The 20,784-nt window shown below is 45.7% G+C and overlaps 1 protein-coding gene across 1 annotated transcript in view; it reads right to left on the bottom strand.

Annotated features, from left to right (window-relative positions):
• LOC142497933 (uncharacterized) overlaps positions 1 to 18,570 on the bottom strand; it is a 37,396-nt gene extending 18,826 nt beyond the window's left edge. The window contains exons 1-3 of the mRNA XM_075606397.1: positions 18,476 to 18,570; positions 4,880 to 4,993; positions 3,056 to 3,205 (exon numbers count right to left, since the gene is read on the bottom strand). Coding sequence (XP_075462512.1) covers positions 3,056 to 3,205; positions 4,880 to 4,993; positions 18,476 to 18,569 — 358 coding nt within the window. The 5' untranslated portion in view covers position 18,570. The remainder of the gene's footprint in view (positions 1 to 3,055; positions 3,206 to 4,879; positions 4,994 to 18,475) is intronic.
• Between the last annotated feature and the right edge of the window lie 2,214 nt (positions 18,571 to 20,784).

Genomic DNA, 20,784 nt, shown 5'->3' with positions numbered 1-20,784 from the left:
CTTTTACTATAACCCCTGTTGATAAACTTTTGACTCATGATGTTACATTGGATCTCAAAATCACTATTAGTTGAACAATTTCTTTTAGCTCTTAAAAATTGTCCCACAGGGATCCCCTCTATCTGTGGTCTGGGATGGTGGCTAGTAAATAATAACAAATTATTTGTAGCTGTGACTTTGGTATGGACCGTAGATTGTAAAGCCCCTGTCTCATCCTTGAAAATTTCCAGGTCCAGAAAGGTAATTCTGTCCTGGTTTATCTCACTCGTGAGACGTAGATTATGGTTATTCTGATTCAAGGCCGTCACAAAATTGTTGAATTCCGCCACTGTCCCATTCCACAGACACAGCACGTCGTCAATGTAGCGAGACCACAATTCGACGTGCTGTGTATGTATGTTCATCTCCTGGGTAAAGACTCTCGTCTCCTCCCACCAACCAAGGTAAATGTTGGCATATGTAGGGGCACATGTGGTGCCCATCGCCGTACCTTGAAGTTGGTGGTAGAAGGTGCCCTTGAACAGAAAATAATTATGTTTAAGAACATAATTAAGAAGCTCAATGATGAATTCGTAATGTTTCGAACATTCAGAGCTGCGGGCTCTCAAGAAGTGTGACACTGATCCAATTCCCACCTGATGTTGTATGCTGGTATACAGAGATTCCACATCTAATGATGCCAAAAATGTGTTTTTGGATATCTGTATACCATCTATTTTCCTTAAGATGTCTGATGTGTCTATTGTGTGGGAAGGTAGACTGGTCACATAAGGTCTTAAAACCTCGTCCAGATAAATACTTGCATGCTCATTGAGAGAATCAATACCGGAGACGATTGGTCTTCCAGGGGGGTTCTTTGCGTTCTTATGTAACTTGGGAATGCTATAAAATGTGGCTATTTTAGGTTTGTCAACCAACATGTATTTAAATTCCTGTGACGAGATTACCTGATTATCCAAACCTTTCTGTAAGATCTTCCTCAGGTTCTGGAAATATGTAACTGTAGGATCATGTGGTAGAACTTCGTAACATTTTTTATCACTTAATAGCCTAACATTTTCTAAGACATACTTGTCTTCTTCTAAGATTACAATATTCCCCCCTTTGTCAGCGGGTTTAATTATGATCCCTTTTAATTCTGCTAGTTCCTTCAGGGCACATTTTTCATTTTGTGTGAGGTTTTCTTGTCCCCCTCTTTTAGACATTGTTTGAAAGTCTTTAGTGACTAATTTGAGAAACATGTTGATGTTTGTATCTATGTATCTATGTTTACCTTAATAGATATTAATAAAACTTTATTATTTTCATAATAGTAGAGTTGAGTGCATCACATAGGGTTCTGGTTTCTTTCCCCTCCCTACACATATAATGTATAACCCTGCTCTCTTAATGTAACTATGTATTTGTAACCATGTATCTGTCATCATAACTCCATGTAAAGTAACGAGCAGTTTGCATAACACAAACTCTAACTAACATTCTCATGCGGTGGCTATTCTAGGCCGGGTCCCCTCTGCTCCCCGATTTAAGGCTCTGCAGACCGTGTGATTAGCTGCCACATTCCTGTACCTCAGCATGTGCGGGTCAGTGTGTGTGTGTGTGTGTGTGTGTGTGTGTGTGTGTGTGTGTGTGTGTATGTGTGTGTGTGCCACATTCCTGTACCTCAGCATGTGCGGGTCAGTGTGTGTGTGTATGTGTGTATGTGTGTGTGTGTGTGTGTGTGTGTGTGTGTGTGTGTGTGTGTGTGTGTGTGTGTGTGTGTGTGTGTGTGTGTGTGTGTGTGTGTGTGTGTGTGTGTGTGTGTGTGTGGTTTGCTTGTCTGTGTACGTGTGTGTGTGTGCTTTACTGGTCTGTGTGTATGTGTGAGTGCTTTGCGGATACTTGTGTGTGAATGCTTTGCTGTTCTGTGTGTGTGTGTGTGCGCACTTTGCTGGTCTGTGTGTGTGTTGTGCGAGTGCTAGTAAGTGTGTGGGTGCAGGTCAGTGTGTGTGTGAGTTCTGTGCTGGTCAGTGTGCGAATTCTGTGCTGGTCAGTACCTGTGTGTGAGTGCTGGTTAGTGTGTGTGCGTGTGAGTGCTGGTCAATGTGTGTGCATGTGAGTGCTGGTCAGTGTGTGAGTGCTGGTCCGTGTGTGTGCGTGTGAGTGCTGGTCAGTGTGTGCGTGTGAGTCCTTGTCAGTGTGTGTGTGTGTGAGTCCTTGTCAGTGTGTGTGAATGCTAGTTAGTGTGTGTGAGTTCTATGCTGGTCAGTGTGTGTGAATGCTGGTCAGTGTGTGTTTGAGTGCTGATCAGTGTGTGTTTGAGTGCTGGTCAGTGTGTGTGTGTGTGTGTGTGTGTGTGTGTGTGTGTGTGTGTGTGTGTGTGTGTGTGTGTGTGTGTGTGTGTGTGTGTGTGTGTGTGTGTGTGTGTGTGTGTGTGTGTGTGTGTGTGTGTGTGTGTGTGTGTTGGTCAGTGTGAGAGTGCTGGTCAGTGTGTGAGAGTGCTGGGCAGTGTGTGAGAGGGCTGGTCAGTGTGTGAGAGTGCTGGTCAGTGTGTGAGAGTGCTGGTCAGTGTGTGAGAGTGCTGGTCAGTGTGTGAGTGTGAGTGCTGGTCAGTGTGTGTGAGTGCTGGTCAATGTGTGTGTGTGTGTGTGTGTGTGTGTGAGTGCTGGTCAATGTGTGTGTGTGAGTGCTGGTCAATGTGTGTGTGAGTGCTGATCAGTGTGTGTGTGTGTGTGTGTGTGTGTGCGCGTGTGTGTGTTGTTCAGTACCTGTGTGTGTACTTGTCACTGGGTGTCTACAGGTCAATGTGTGTGCATGTGAAATGCATTAGGTGTGGAAAGTGTGCCCCATGTGTGTAATTGATGTGACTGTTTGGGTGCTTTTGGTGAATGCATGTGTGGGGGCTACTGGCGCCCCTGTACCTGGGCCGGTAGGATGCATTTACCCACCATCCAAAATCTGCCAGCTAGCTCCTGCTAACAACACATTCAAAGTGAACGAACTCAGGCTCACCTACAGTAGCAGAGCGCCCGGAGACCATCAAACAGAGGAAATACTGGGGGGAGATAGGACTTACTAGAGTCACTCTGGATGTTGCAGAGGTCGGAGTTACACGTGATCTCCTGCAGCAAGAGCTTCACCAAGGCGTTTGGAGATAGCTCAGTTTTCCGGGAAGGTGTGGCAGGATCCGCACAGCCCGCAGTGACACTCTGATAATCGAGGAAATCTGGGGAGCACAAAGCAGGGACATACAGTACATGTGTGTTATTATGTGTAACGGGCACATGTATAGGATCGCTAAAAGGAATAACCATAACCCTACTGCAGGGGGCAGAAATAACATGCCAGGGCAGGAGGCTGGTTTTAGAAATGAGATTAAATGTGTATAAAGCATAAGACAGTCATGTACACTGGGTGAACGAGGATTAATGAGGCCCACTGCATAGCATGTACAGTATATGGAGTATACAAGCACAGAACACCGGTACAACACAAGAAAAGGCACCGTGTATATGAGGAATAGGACAGCAGTGAAGCGGGGGGGGGGGGGGGATATGGAATTATATAGGACATTACATGTTTAGGAAATAAAAGCAGATCAGGGGGAACGCAGAAGTTAAATAAGACGAGGCACATGGGGCTATTTATAAAAGCTTATCATGTGCTAATATTGGTGCAAAAGTCAACACCAGGTGCATCACATCAAAAGCTCCATGAAAAGCAATACAAACGTGTTCTACTTTGGTAAATCTGGGTGGTTTTTTTTACCAGTATTGACCGTGGATAAGAGATACCCAGAATGTAAAACAAATCCAAGATCAGAATGGTGATAACATGAATAAGAGGTTCCCAGCCTGCAGTGCGGTTACATTTACAATCTGCCATAGTTTTCTGTAAATATTTATTTGCCAATATTAGCACATACCAAGTATTAGTGTTTGAGTATATTATTAGGGGTGTAGTATGAGGTTCAATAGGTGAAACAGGAGTAGGGGTGTTTATTTGTTTTGCAATGGTAAAGGGCATATTCCATGTTGCCCAAAGTTCCTTCTTATCAACGTTTCCCTGTTTTACCCCAAAACTGTGGTAAAAACGCAGCGCCTTATCAAAGCGAAACATCTCAGTGAGTTTAGGTTAGAAGCTGAGGTGGGACAAACAAAAGGGAGGAAGATAGAGTAACTGATACGTACATCAGAGGTGTGTTTGAGGTTCGAGCATGAGGAACATTAGTTAAGTATTGGGGAACGTTAGTTAAATATAGGGGCAAATATTTTAAGTATAGGGGCACATTAGTTAAGTATAGAGGAACATTATTAAAGTATAGGGGCACATTAGTTAAGTATAGAGGAACATTATTTAAGTAGGGGCACATTAGTTAAGTATAGAGGAACATTATTTAAGTATAGGGGCACATTAGTTAAGTATAGAGGCACGTTAGTTAAGTGTAGAGGCACATTAGTTAAGAATAGAGCACATTAGTTAAGTATAGGGGCACATTAGCTAAGTACAGTAGGGCCCCACTAATACGGCGAGTTCCGTTCTATGGCCGCATCGCAAAGAAAAAAAACCGGCGAAAAGCGTAACTGCCGATTTTCGGCGTCTCCTGCAGGTATGCGCATGCACAGACCTGCAGTACCCCCTTCTGCGCATGCACAACCTCCGTTGTGCGCAGGCGTGAACTCTGTTCTGCGCATGCGCAAACTCGGCCGCCCCCCATTCTGCGCATACGCAACCTCGGATGTCCCCGTTCTGCGCATGCGCAGACATGGCGGCCCCCTTCTCAGTACCGCCGTATCGGCGGATCCCTGGGAAGCGAAACGCCGAAAAGAAGGGCCCGCCTGTATAGAGGCACATTGTATAGAAGAACATTGGTTAAGTACAGAGGTACAGAAAGACTCACAAGCAGAGACATTGAGGAGCGACGCAATGCAGATGTTCTCCACTCCTATACACGTCTCCTCGTTCTGCGGCCTGTCATGATCTCCGCTTTCGAAGTGACACCGCAGAGAGTCGCCTGTATGGAAAGACACAAATAAAAACCGTTGGTTGAAGCGCCAATTAACTTTATTAGGGACAGAGGTCCCAGCAATGCCATGTGTATCCTCCTCTGTGCAGAAGAGATGAAACCAGTAGGGTAACCCTCCATCCTGACTTTAATTTACAAACATCATTGTTCAATACTGTATGAAACTCAATATATTTATAAGGGAAAAAGAAAGTGTTTGAAAATAAGAGGTAGTCACACTGTGTATCACTAACTATTATCACAGTTACCTTAATGATGGAATTACACTTCACAGCCTAAATAAATTAAATATTGGGTTTTGGTTAACAATGAAATTGGCAAAATTAGTTATTTATTAGTAATGTAAGAATTATTAGGGGACGCAGCTCAAACCCCATTGTTGACTTTTCTTTTATCTTGATGAATCCCAAAAATAAGATTGTAAACTCCTACTGTTTCTGTACGTTCTTCCTACCTACCAATTAGATTGTAAGCTCCTCGGAGAAGGGACTCCTCTTCCGAAATGTTACATTTATGTCTCAAGCACTTATTCCCATTATCTGTTATTTATATTATTTGTTATTTATATGATTGTCACGTGTATTACTGCTGTAAAGCGCTATGTACTGTACATTAAAGGCGCTATATAAATAAAGACATACATACATAACGTTTTACCTGCACTGCAGCATTATATGGGAAAAAATCATTATGACACTTAGAATATTAGAGATGTGCAAATCGTCCCCACAAAGCCGCAAAACATCCGCGCAGCTGCATAACACGCTAATGTTGCATAACACGCTAATGTTGCATAACACGCTAATGTTGCATAACACGCTAATGTTGCACTCCCTCTATTCACCACTGCACAATCAGCAACAGTAGCAACAATTCTCCAAGCTTTAAAACTTGAAATTCTGTTGAGAAAAGTTTCCTCTTTAGCAAATTTGCTTAAAATGATTCACTGCAAACGAATATAACACCGACCTAGAAATACACCTGTAGCGCACTCTCCCCACCCCCTGCGCGATGTGTGGCTACGGTGTGTGGATGTGGTGCAATACCTGATGCTGCCCAGGAGATCTGAGCCTCCGCTGCTGGGAACCTGGGGTGCACCTGAGTGATGCTCGGTAGCGCCTCCACCTGTATGGGATTCTATAGTGTAGAATGACCCCGTTACAGGACACATATAATCAATATACAGTTTACTATAGATAGAAGAATGATTGTACACCACATGCAATAGTGCCACAACAATAACACTGGCTTTGCTGGGCCGTAACCCCTCACCGTGCCTCCCAGACACCGTGTCCATACCCAGGTGGGTTTTACCCCAATATACTGAGGTCCTCCTGGCACCGAACCATCCCCCAAAGATTCAACCCACCCAAATGTGTGAGACAGCGCTGCCCCACTAAAGTGTTGAGTTGGTGCACTGGTGAGTTGGGTACCTGCCGGGGGCTCCCACACCCATGTGCGCCGACGATACAGATGGGATCCATGAATCCGTTGATGAACCGCTACGCCTCCACCTCTACGGTGGGTGGGTCCCTCGTGGATGGTACCACCTTTAATAGTCTTTGTAGCACAGGTGGATGATCTGGTCAAAGATCACCATGACACAGGATGCCGCAACGTCCTGGCTGTGTCCCTAAGCTCTGGTTCTACAGGGGCAGTGTCCCTATTTATGGGCCTGCTCCTGTGGTAACCACGAGCTACACAGGGGAGTCGGGGCCTAGCGGGGTCTCTGGTCTAGTGCAGGTGCCACAGACACAAGCAACCTACCCTATCTGCATCACAGCTCTGACTGGTGTGGTCCCAGACTCTCCAAATCAATCAATGTTCCCCTCCAGGAGAAGTTGCAGCCCTATTGGCTGTTGTCTTACACGTGTCCTTGCCCAGAGGCTCATGGAACATGTAGTCTCTGCTGTGAGCCTTCTCTGATTGGCTGATGTTCGCGCGCATACGCAGAGCTCAGTGCAATCGCCACCGGCTATGAGGACTCACTAAGCATACGTGTGCAACTAAAGATGGCGACCCTCGCTGGCCGGGTGTGCCGCGAGCTCCCGGCGACCAGCTCGCCTCTCCAGCCCCCACCGCAACTCCCGACATACCGGCCATCTGTCCGCACCCTCTGGTGGGACCCGCAGCGGAGGTAAAGGGGCCACTGGGAGCCCAAGTGGGACCGGGGCTACACACCTTTAGTACAGTACACTGGAGTGTGAGTTGGAACTCAGTAGTATGAATGGTATGAGTCTGGCAAGGGTTAAAGTGAGTATGAAGATCCTGGTGGCTAATAGGCCGGACCTCTTAATACAGGTGGGGGCAGGCTTTGCCAGCAGAACTGTACAGCTGGGAGTTATTCTGTGCAGGAGGGGGGTGGGCTTGTACAGCTGGGAGTTATTCCGTGCGGGAGGGGGGTGGGTTTGTACAGCTGGGAGTTATTCTGTGCAGGAGGGGGGTGGGCTTGTACAGCTGGGAGTTATTCTGTGCAGGAGGGGGGTGGGCTTGTACAGCTGGGAGTTATTCTGTGCAGGAGGGGGGTGGGTTTGTACAGCTGGGAGTTATTCTGTGCAGGAGGGGGTGGGCTTGTACAGCTGGGAGTTATTCTGTGCAGGAGGGGGGTGGGTTTGTACAGCTGGGAGTTATTCTGTGCAGGAGGGGGGTGGGCTTGTACAGCTGGGAGTTATTCTGTGCAGGAGGGGGGTGGGCTTGTACAGCTGGGAGTTATTCTGTGCAGGAGGGGGGGTGGGCTTGTACAGCTGGGAGTTATTCCGTGCAGGAGGGGGGTGGGCTTGTACAGCTGGGAGTTATTCCGTGCAGGAGGGGGGTGGGCTTGTACAGCTGGGAGTTATTCCGTGCAGGAGGGGGGTGGGCTTGTACAGCTGGGAGTTATTCCGTGCAGGAGGGGGGTGGGCTTGTACAGCTGGGAGTTATTCCGTGCAGGAGGGGGGTGGGCTTGTACAGCTGGGAGTTATTCTGTGCAGGAGGGGGGTGGGCTTGTACAGCTGGGAGTTATTCTGTGCAGGAGGGGGGTGGGCTTGTACAGCTGGGAGTTATTCCGTGCAGGAGGGGGGTGGGCTTGTACAGCTGGGAGTTATTCCGTGCAGGGGGGGGGGCTTGTACAGCTGGGAGTTATTCCGTGCAGGAGGGGGGTGGGTTTGTACAGCTGGGAGTTATTCTGTGCAGGAGGGGGGTGGGCTTGTACAGCTGGGAGTTATTCTGTGCAGGAGGGGGGTGGGCTTGTACAGCTGGGAGTTATTCTGTGCAGGAGGGGGGGTGGGCTTGTACAGCTGGGAGTTATTCTGTGCAGGAGGGGGGTGGGCTTGTACAGCTGGGAGTTATTCCGTGCAGGAGGGGGGTGGGCTTGTACAGCTGGGAGTTATTCTGTGCAGGAGGGGGGTGGGCTTGTATAGCTGGGAGTTATTCTGTGCAGGAGGGGGGTGGGCTTGTACAGCTGGGAGTTATTCCGTGCAGGAGGGGGGTGGGCTTGTACAGCTGGGAGTTATTCCGTGCAGGAGGGGGGTGGGCTTGTACAGCTGGGAGTTATTCCGTGCAGGAGGGGGGTGGGCTTGTACAGCTGGGAGTTATTCTGTGCAGGAGGGGGGTGGGCTTGTACAGCTGGGAGTTATTCCGTGCAGGAGGGGGGTGGGCTTGTACAGCTGGGAGTTATTCCGTGCAGGAGGGGGGTGGGCTTGTACAGCTGGGAGTTATTCCGTGCAGGAGGGGGGTGGGTTTGTACAGCTGGGAGTTATTCCGTGCAGGAGGGGGGTGGGCTTGTACAGCTGGGAGTTATTCCGTGCAGGAGGGGGGTGGGCTTGTACAGCTGGGAGTTATTCTGTGCAGGAGGGGGGTGGGCTTGTACAGCTGGGAGTTATTCTGTGCAGGAGGGGGGTGGGCTTGTACAGCTGGGAGTTATTCCGTGCAGGAGGGGGGTGGGCTTGTACAGCTGGGAGTTATTCCGTGCAGGAGGGGGGTGGGCTTGTACAGCTGGGAGTTATTCCGTGCAGGAGGGGGGTGGGCTTGTACAGCTGGGAGTTATTCCGTGCAGGAGGGGGGTGGGCTTGTACAGCTGGGAGTTATTCCGTGCAGGAGGGGGGTGGGCTTGTACAGCTGGGAGTTATTCTGTGCGGGAGGGGGGTGGGCTTGTACAGCTGGGAGTTATTCCGTGCGGGAGGGGGTGGGCTTGTATAGCTGGAAGTTATTCTGTGCAGGAGGGGGGTGGGCTTGTACAGCTGGGAGTTATTCTGTGCAGGAGGGGGGTGGGCTTGTACAGCTGGGAGTTATTCTGTGCAGATGGGGGGTGGGCTTGTACAGCTGGGAGTTATTCCGTGCAGGAGGGGGGTGGGCTTGTACAGCTGGGAGTTATTCCGCGCGGGAGGGGGGTGGTCTTGTACAGCTGGGAGTTATTCTGCGCGGGAGGGGGTGGGCTTGTACAGCTGGGAGTTATTCTGCGCAGGAGGGGGGTGGGTTTGTACAGCTGGGAGTTATTCTGTGCAGGAGGGGGGTGGGCTTGTACAGCTGGGAGTTATTCTGTGCGGGAGGGGGGTGGTCTTGTACAGCTGGGAGTTATTCTGCGCGGGAGGGGGTGGGCTTGTACAGCTGGGAGTTATTCTGCGCAGGAGGGGGGTGGGTTTGTACAGCTGGGAGTTATTCTGTGCAGGAGGGGGGGGGCTTGTACAGCTGGGAGTTATTCTGCGCAGGAGGGGGGTGGGTTTGTACAGCTGGGAGTTATTCTGCGCAGGAGGGGGGTGGGCTTGTACAGCTGGGAGTTATTCTGCGCAGGAGGGGGGTGGGCTTGTACAGCTGGGAGTTATTCTGTGCAGGAGGGGGGTGGGCTTGTACAGCTGGGAGTTATTCTGTGCAGGAGGGGGGTGGACTTGTACAGCTGGGAGTTATTCTGTGCAGGAGGGGGGTGGGCTTGTACAGCTGGGAGTTATTCTGTGCAGGAGGGGGGTGGGTTTGTACAGCTGGGAGTTATTCTGTGCAGGAGGGGGTGGGCTTGTACAGCTGGGAGTTATTCTGTGCAGGAGGGGGGTGGGCTTGTACAGCTGGGAGTTATTCTGTGCAGGAGGGGGGTGGGCTTGTACAGCTGGGAGTTATTCTGTGCGGGAGGGGGGGGGCTTGTACAGCTGGGAGTTATTCTGTGCGGGAGGGGGTGGGCTTGTACAGCTGGGAGTTATTCTGTGCAGGAGGGGGGTGGGCTTGTACAGCTGGGAGTTATTCTGTGCAGGAGGGGGGTGGGCTTGTACAGCTGGGAGTTATTCTGTGCGGGAGGGGGGGGGCTTGTACAGCTGGGAGTTATTCTGTGCAGGAGGGGGGCTTGTACAGCTGGGAGTTATTCCGTGCAGGAGGGGGTGGGCTTGTACAGCTGGGAGTTATTCTGTGCAGGAGGGGGGTGGGCTTGTACAGCTGGGAGTTATTCTGTGCAGGAGGGGGATGGGCTTGTACAGCTGGGACTTATTCTGTGCAGGAGGGGGTGGGCTTTGCCAGCAGAACTGTACAGCTGGGAGTTATTTGGGCTCTTTTAGACAGCACCATATTTTTTATCATTCCCCCAGTTCAGATTGTGCTGTGTGGTTGGTGTCTGATATCAGGTTGTAACACGTACAGCACAGTGCACACTTTTATCAAAGTCTCCCAGCTGAAACACTGCACCAGATATATCAGAGAAAAGGAACCTTACTGAAAGGTGTCACCGGATTGTTTTACTTGATTCACCTCTTACAATTCTTAGCTCTGGTTTTGCCCACATTTGCAGCTGGGAGACTGGTAAATTACCGCTGCTGCTATACTGTGGCACTGTAAGGGCTCAGGCGTGTATGCATTGCAGCGTGAGCATTGGAGGTCATTCCAGCACAGGCAGTATGCAAGTTATACTTGTACTAGGTGTGGCTGCAGCAGCATAACAAGGGTTAATGTGGTGCTTGTTTTAACCAGGGTCAGCCCAAAACACACCTATTAATAACAATAATTATGTTAAAATCTAGTGCCAAAATAATGATCACTTTCCTCCAAGCTTTTTCCTACAATCCCATTGGTAAGAAGAAATCACCCTTTCGTTCTCACATTGCATCCCAACCCATCCCTGTGCTCAATATCACGGGACTGACACGCAGCCCTAGGCCCAACCCCAGACTTCACCCTGCTGATATTATATGCATAATCCCCCTACCATATATACAGTATACACAGCTCAGTGTTTGCACCCAAGCCCATCCTTCACCCTGCTGATATTATATGCATAATCCCCCTACCATATATACAGTATACACAGCTCAATGTTTGCACCCAAGCCCATCCTTTATCAATACTAATCTGTCGTTACTTTTACACCCCACATTTGCATTGCTCTTCTACTACTCTCAACCCCATCCCTTCATATGTCTACTAATCCAGAACTCCCCACATCACACGCACACATCTCTTTCTGTGCACACAGACATGTCTCCTAATCCAGAACTCCCCACATCACACGCACACATCTTTCTGTGCACAGAGGCATGTCTCCTAATCCAGAACTCCCCACATCACACGCACACATCTCTTTCTGTGCACGCAGACATGTCTCCTAATCCAGAACTCCCCACATCACACGCACACATCTCTTTCTGTGCACGCAGACATGTCTCCTAATCCAGAACTCCCCACATCACACGCACACATCTCTTTCTGTGCACGCAGACATGTCTCCTAATCCAGAACTCCCCACATCACACGCACACATCTCTTTCTGTGCACGCAGACATGTCTCCTAATCCAGAACTCCCCACATCACATGTACACATCTCTTTCTGTGCACACAGACATGTCTACTGATCCAGAACTCCCCACATCACATCTTGGTGAAAAAATAGGTGCAAAAATAAGCGCTCATGCAAACATATATAAATATAAAACACAACCTTAGATACAATGTCAAATAGGTAGTCCTGGAGCTGCCCAAAGAGATTGTTCTGGTATCTCTAAACCAGACTTGGAAATGTGGAAAAAGCAACCTCCTGTGGCGCTGAGGCAAGGGTGTAGATTGGGAACAGGATCACGAATAAAAAGAGCAATTTAATACACAATGATAAAACTAAACAATATAAAATTACAATGTATTACACTAAAACTTTGATGTGCCTCTGCACTTGATCAATTGATCTTGGAACTTGCTCCGCCCTGATAAAAATTGGAATCCTACTCACCAGAAGTGAATAGGACATGTGCATTGGTTTTAGAGTCTTTTCCGCCGGATCAACCGCTCGCCACGGGGTGAAATACGCCAGCTGTTGAGGGAGGATCAACTTCTATGCTCCGTGTAGAATTGCTGCCGGAGAACGCTCGATCAACTCCTCCGCTGACGTCACCACTGAATTTCCACTGCTACGGTGTCCCTGCGGTGCCAAAAAACCTCCTACGCGTTTCGAAACTCCAAATGGTGGGTTTCTTCGTCAGGGATAAATGCTACATGCATCTCTGCTTCTATATATACCCCAGTTCGTTCAATTATAACATTAATCAATTGGGTGATGGTCAGTCAGACATAGAGTCCTCTGATAGAACTTTGATGTAATTGTTTCACCTCTACATCGAGGTGACAGGGAATGAATGATTAAATAAGGAATGAATGATTTCACAAATACTAATGTACAGACATCTATACATAAGTGGAAATGAGCTATTAGTGACAATGTGAACATATAAACATATAAGCAATATGAACAATATGAACAATATAAACAATATGATTTAATTAGTTGCAGAATTGAAATCCACGCCCAGATTGTGATTCTTGATGATTGGGAAAATTAAACTCCCTGTTTATAATTATTAAATGCAATGTAGAATCACAAATCCTGAGTCCAAATGTCAATTTGGCAACACACATCAGAATGTAAGACAATGATATGCCTCATTACTATATCATAATACATAAACCAGTACTTAGCAATGCTGATTTTGACAGATATTATTCAACTTTAAGCATTCTGAAAAAACATAAATGAATGAATGAATAAAACGAAGAGTTTAGGAAGGAACCTTGAACGACAACTTATACAGTTATGAATTTATAATTGTGTTAGTTATTTATCAGTGAACTATTGAATGTTATAATATAATAATAAAAAATAGAGTGAAAAATATATACATATATATAGTATCAATTCATGATAGTGAGTGCTATTTGTATAAAATTACTATTATATTATTAATGATGAATAAATCTTAATATTTACTCTATAATAATTTGTGCTTGTTGTTATAATATTAATGAAGTTAAAGAAATTTGAGTGAAAATAAAAATAAAAAATATATATAATATATTTTTGTGAATATTCAACAGGCTATCACATATGTTGAACAGCTAGATCAGAAATGTAATATAATATAAGATAATAAAAAATGCACAAATGCACACCAGGGATTAGTGGAAGGTAATTTATTAAAAATACACACAAACTCTGAGGGGATCCAACCCCACCTCAGAACAGCTGTGCAGCTGGACGGCTAAGTACTACCCAGGAGAACACCTGATGGTGACTAAACCCTAAGCTGCACAGTATACAAATAAAGTAAAATTTATATAAAAACACATGAAAGAAAAAAACAAACATGAAAACAACCTATCAACAGATTTGTATAGAAACCGCCATAAGGTTGGGCACTGGCAAGGGGAAACGGACACTCACACTGAGACAGTCAGCAGACTCGCGGAGGTCCTCCTGACGAAGTACTTGGTACGAAACGCGTAGAGGTCATGACAGGTCATCCTGCGCGTGTATGCTGGTAAGCTGAGACGGAGCCTGCAGGAGACAGCAGCGTTTTTTTCCATCTCCGCGGTGCTGAGATCCGGATCCTGTGCAGCCACCGCGAGTCTGCTGACTGTGTCAGTGTGAGTGTCCGTTTCCCCTTGCCAGTGCCCAAACTTATGGCGGTTTCTATACAAATCTGTTGATAGGTTGTTTTCATGTTTGTTTTTTTCTTTCATGTGTTTTTATATAAATTTTTACTGTATTTGTATACTGTGCAGCTTAGGGTTTAGTCACCATCAGGTGTTCTCCTGGGTAGTACTTAGCCGTCCAGCTGCACAGCTGTTCTGAGGTGGGGTTGGATCCCCTCAGCGTTTGTGTGTATTTTTAATAAATTACCTTCCACTAATCCCTTGTGCGCATTTGTGCATTTTTTATTATCTTGTATTTCAGGGTGCCCTCCCCCCTTTTTAAGGGGGGTTCACCTAGATTTGAGAGTTTCTGGGGAGACGCTTTATGTACATGCTGCAAAGGGATCATCCACACCATCATTACAGCACGAGCGCTGAATATCCTGTTTTTTCTACCTGTAATATAATATAATATAGAACTAGTGACACTTGTCGGCAGACAATTCACTGTGCAATTTTATGTGATTTAATTATTTAAGGAAAGCTGATTAGTCAAATTCGATGTTTAGCCCAAGAGGACTAAGCGTTTTTAATTCAAAGAACCAAAATGACTCTCTTTTGGAGATACAATTTAGCTTATCTCCACCTCTCTTACTAAATATAGGACATTCAATGGCATGACATCTTAGTCCCTCTGGACTTTGAGCATGTGTTGTTTTGAAGTGGAGAGATACATTATGAGACTCAAAGCCCCTTTTGATATTATATATGTGCTCTCCCAATCTTCTTTGTAATGTTCTGCCCGTGCGGCCCACATATTGTAGACCGCACGGGCATTCCAGAAGGTAAATGACAAACTGACTGTGACAATTTATTAATGTCCTGATGGGATACTCTTTATGTGTGATATTAGATATGAATTTTTTAGTTTTAATACTATGCTGACATGCTATACCCTTTGAACATGGGAAGTATCCCTTGATGTTATCCCTAATTGTTGAATTCTTACTGAAGGGGCAGCTCGGTGACAATTGTGTTTTATTATTAAAATTAATACTGTATTTAATGATGTCTCTGCACGGACGCGTGTTGATGATGTCAGCCCCCTTCATGGGGCTATTTTAATACAGTACTTGTCAGCCGTTCACTAGATTAGCCAATATCTAAAAATTAGGGTAGTGGCTAGGCAAGGATTCCTGGAGTAGGTTAAGACCTGATTAGGAGGTTGTACTGCCAATATCAAGTTATAACAAATGATATTAATAGCCACTACGATATTCACTATTTCATTGGGCTAATCAGTGAAGTGGGGTGCTTGTTTGCTCAGTCCGGCTGTTTGCACCCTAGCAGCCTCTTTTTCTCCAGTTTTAATGATATACTGGAGCATTTAAACATTAGAGACTGCCTGTTTGCACGAGTTACTTTATTTAATTTATTTTTAAACGTTATCACATTTTCACTTTGCTAATATATGTTTTAAGTACTTGATATTAAAGGTTAAATTTTAAATTTAGGTAGTGTGCATTTAAGTGAATTTCCTTTGGAGTACAGGTCACTGTGCCCCCCACCTTTTCTGATTCACTTCAGTTCACAGTTGCACCTACTTTTCATTATCAATTGAATTTATTATTAGTAACACTTTCTACACACTTAGTATGGTTTAGTCGATCACTCCCTTATCCCTCCCCTTTTGTACATTGCATTTAATAATTATAAACAGGGAGTTTAATTTTCCCATTCATCAAGAATCACAATCTGGGCGTGGATTTCAATTCTGCAACTAATTAAATCATATTGTTTATATTGTTCATATTGCTTATATGTTTATATGTTCACATTGTCACTAATAGCTCATTTCCACGTATGTATAGATGTCTGTACATTAGAATATGTTAAATCATTCATTCCTTATTTAATCATTCATTCCCTGTCACCTCGATGTAGAGGTGAAACAATTACATCAAAGTTCTATCAGAGGACTCTATGTCTGACTGACCATCACCCAATTGATTAATGTTATAATTGAACGAACTGGGGTATATATAGAAGCAGAGATGCATGTAGCATTTATCCCTGACGAAGAAACCCACCATTTGGAGTTTCGAAACGCGTAGGAGGTTTTTTGGCACCGCAGGGACACCGTAGCAGTGGAAATTCAGTGGTGACGTCAGCGGAGGAGTTGATCGAGCGTTCTCCGGCAGCAATTCTACACGGAGCATAGAAGTTGATCCTCCCTCAACAGCTGGCGTATTTCACCCCATGGCGAGCGGTTGATCCGACGGAAAAGACCCTAAAACCAATGCACATGTCCTATTCACTTCTGGTGAGTAGGATTCCAATTTTTATCAAGGCGGAGCAAGTTCCAAGATCAATTGGTCAAGTGCAGAGGCACATCAAAGTTTTAGTGTAATACATTGTAATTTTATATTGTTTAGTTTTACAGTATCATTGTGTATTAAATTGCTCTTTTTATTCGTGATCCTAGTTGTCCCTGGGTAATGCACTATTGCAGGCTATCTGCATGTTTTGTCTTTTCTCCTGAGGTATTCGTTTAAGAGAAGAATCCTGTTCCCAATCTACACCCTTGTCTCAGCGCCACAGGAGGTTGCTTTTTCCCCACATCACATGCACACATCTCTTTATCTGCACACAGACATGTCTCCTAATCCAGAACTCCCTACATCACATGAACACATCTCTTTCTCTGCACACAGACATGTGTCCTAATCCAGAACTCCCTACATCACATGAACACATCTCTTTCTGTGCACACAGACATGTCTCCTAATCCAGAACTCCCCACGTCACATGCACACATCTCTTTCTCTGCACACAGACATGTCTACTGATCCAGAACTCCCCACATCACAAGCACACATCTCTTTCTGTGCACACAGACATGTCTACTGATCCAGAACTCCCCACATCACATGCACACATCTCTTTCTGTGCACACAGGCATGTCTCCTAATCCAGAACTCCCCACATCACATGCACACATCTCTTTCTGTGCACACAGACGTGTGTCCTAATCCAGAACTCCCCACATCACATGCACACATCTCTTTCTGTGCACACAGACATGTCTCCTAATCCAGAACTCCCCACATCACACGCACACATCTCTTTCTGTGCACACAGACATGTCTCCTAATCCAGAACTCCCCACATCACATGCACACATCTCTTTCACTCACACAGACATGTCTCCTAATCCAGAACTCCCCACAGAACATGCACACATCTCTTTCTGTGCACACAGGCATGTCTCCTAGTCCAGAACTCATCACATCACATGCACACACATATTTCTGTGCACACAGACATGTCTCCTGATCCAGAACTCCCCCCATCACATGCACACCTCTCTTTCTGTGCACACAGACATGTCTCCTGATCCAGAACTCCCCCCATCACATGCACACATCTCTTTCTGAGCACACAGGCATGTCTACTGATCCAGAACTCCCCACATCACATGCACACATCTCTTTCTGAGCACACAGGCATGTCTACTGATCCAGAACTCCCCACATCACATGCACACATCTCTCTCTGTGCACACAGGCATGTCTACTGATCCAGAACTCCCCACATCACATGCACACATCTATTTCTGTGCACACAGGCATGTCTCCTAATCCAGAACTCCCCACATCACATGCACACATCTCTTTCTGTGCACACAGACATGTCTACTGATCAAGAACACCCCACATCACATGCACACATCTCTTTCTGAGCACACAGACATGTGTCCTAATCCAGAACTCCCCACATCACACGCACACATCTCTTTCTGTGCACACAGACATGTCTCCTAATCCAGAACTCCCCACATCACACGCACACATCTCTTTCTGTGCACACAGACATGTGTCCTAATCCAGAACTCCCCACATCACACGCACACATCTCTTTCTGTGCACACAGACATGTCTATTGATCAAGAACTCCCCACATCACATGCACACATCTCTTTCTCTGCACACAGACATGTCTCCGGATCCAGAACTCCCCACATCACATGCACACATCTCTTTCTGTGCACACAGACATGTCTACTGATCCAGAACTCCCCACATCACATGCACACATCTCTTTCTGTGCACACAGGCGTGTCTCCTAATCCAGAACTCCCCACATCACATGCACACATCTCTTTCTGGGCACACAGACATGTCTAGTGATCCAGGACTCCCCACATCACATGCACACATCTCTGTCTGTGCACACAGACATCTGATAAAATCATGTGCTGCTTTAAACATTCAGAACCCCCTTTATATACAGTAAATATCTCTAGATAGGAACAGAACCCCCCATGCAACACATTCATAGATTTATATCTACACGTATAGACATTTTATCACACCCTTTAATTGCTTCTCATGTGCTGTATATTTTGGTATATCAAGAGTCCCAGGATCTTTACCCATGTCTCACGTCACCCTTTGGGGTTCTCAATCTCAGTTGCCAGGCTATGTATACCTGTATTTCTTAGTTTACCAGGATTTGTATCTCTACACCATTGAGTACAGTGAAGTCGTTCACTAATTGTCTTTGATTATTACCCCAAAACTGTCCCAAAACCTCTCTAGCATAGCGTTTCTGCATCTTACCTTGGGCAATGAAAGACAGAAGACAGAAGAGCAAAAGGTACATCTCCATCATGCAATGTGCCATCTCTGCTTCGCCCTTTTTAATTGTCACCATGCCATACTGTGCTGCCTAAATACATCTTGCCCTCACCATACGTCACATTTTAGAAACGCCTGAAAGTCCCCACCCCAACATACGCCCCACTACCTGTGTGACTGATGAGTAACACAAGCAACAAAATAGCACAGGGTATAATTATTATTTGGGGAGCTATAAAAATGAGTAAGATAGTATAGGACGATTACCTGTTTAGAAACCACTGTGTGCAGATCCCTTACAGAAGCACAGGGGCTTAAACAGCACATATATTTGCGCTCAGCACTGTATATGAATACAGTATGCTGCTCCTTGATAACAAACTTACAGACCCCAAAACTTCTCCATAAATAATAGGGGGAAAAATAGGTGTTATCCAATAATTGTAGCTGTTAATCTCAACTGATCCCACATGTAGTAGGACTAGAGAAAACCAGGAACAGACTGCAATATGTGGTTAAGGGTATTGTTCAGTCAGGCACCAAAGAAGGTTACCAAGATGACCATTTATGAATACTTTATTTATTTTATTTATAAAAATATTTTACCAGGTGTCACAGGAGACCAGGAAATTACACCTTTATACCGGGATCATATCACTGAGCAAAACCAAGAAGTAAAACCAATTGTCATTTATTCCTTTGAAACAGACGTACACACAGTGAATCACAAAATACAAGAGGAAACACGCTTACGGGGTCTGGGGAAAAATAGAGTTTCCTAACCCTTTACAGTACTTAAAACAAAGTTTGCAGTTGACCGGGACTTGTCCTGGAACGCAAATCGGCATGAAGTTCCACACACCACCGTTGGATAGTCTCTGCAGTGTTGAAATAGTTTGACCGCGAGTAAGTCCCAAACCTCCTGGAACTCTAATCGGCGTGCAGTTCCAGCCGCGACCACTATGTTCGATCTGAAGAACTTGGCCGCAAAAAGTCAGAACTTAGAAAATATTTCAGCTCCCATCTATTTCTCCAAGAGCATCTTTTGGTCATTTTGAATTTGCCGCTGCTGTCTTGGCGCTTAGAATCTGCTGACCCGATTGGCTGCTGGGTTTCTTATACGATTTCAGTCCCATTCACAGAATGGAAAAGTGGAAAGAAACTACGGCGCTCCCCTTACACACTCACAATAATACAGATGTATCAATATACAAACACACGTGGGAGCCTAAAAACAAACAACATTGTATACTGGCCCTTTGGAACTGCAGCTCAACCTTTATGAGATCCTTCCTTGATCTCCACCAATAAAAGATTTCTTGTCGAGATGGTGAGCGCATATAAGAGAGAAAAGGTAATAAATACTTAATATATATAATCCACTAAATGGAACAAGCATACACACAGGGAATGAGTATTGAATATATCAAAAAATGGCTATGCCAGATCTTACTCACACGGACAAGTGTGAGCCAATCTTGTCAGGGTTTCTTTTTGGAGGAATCCACGTCAAGGGATAGTACCCAAAGCTGATGTGGGGGTTCCTAGTAAAAGCAGTTCACTCCCTCTGGTATGCTCCAAACAGGGGCGAAAACGCTCGGTGAGTACAAGATAATTTATTGGAACAACAAGTAAGTTTACAGAACTCACATGTGAGTACAACACTTCTGGCATCCGTCTCCGTCGTAACATCTCATTCGGGGACTCCCTTGCTTCACAGAATACCTCAACAAATCAGAGCGTGGAAATATTTCTACCAGCTTATCAGCGATTTGCCGAAACCTTGAAGCTTGGTGGGCATGGATTTCAATTCTGCCAAGGGCATGCGCCAACCTGGCACCTCTGCCACTTAGCATATTGAACCCACCCACTGAGCCAAGCTCCTCAGAGTCTGGGGATGAGCAAATGGTCACTGGATAGCCCTTATTCATGCCAGGACGTGGGTACTCGAGTATAATTCCGGTACTACGCCCGCCCTGACACCTTGGCATCTCTGAGACTTTCAAGTCCGGGACCCGAGCAGACTCAATGGCACCTATACAGTGCATAAAACATATATACCTTTATACACCATGTTAATAAAAATCTCACAAAATTCTTCTAAGTCCCTCGTCCCCTAGGATCTACTGAAAAGACGCGCAAAGTCATTTTCAGAGCTCCTAGGCCTTCCTATAAGAAGTTTACTAAAAAGATGCTTCATATAACACTTAGGTTAAGTTTCAGAGTTGATTCTATAGTACCGAAGCTGGACTTAGAAATAATTTCACTCTCGCAACCTTATGGATGGTTGG

Source organism: Ascaphus truei, chromosome 6, assembly GCF_040206685.1.
Source record: "Ascaphus truei isolate aAscTru1 chromosome 6, aAscTru1.hap1, whole genome shotgun sequence".
NCBI classification, from domain to species: Eukaryota; Metazoa; Chordata; class Amphibia; order Anura; family Ascaphidae; genus Ascaphus; species Ascaphus truei.
This window is presented reverse-complemented; position numbering and strand designations above follow the sequence as displayed.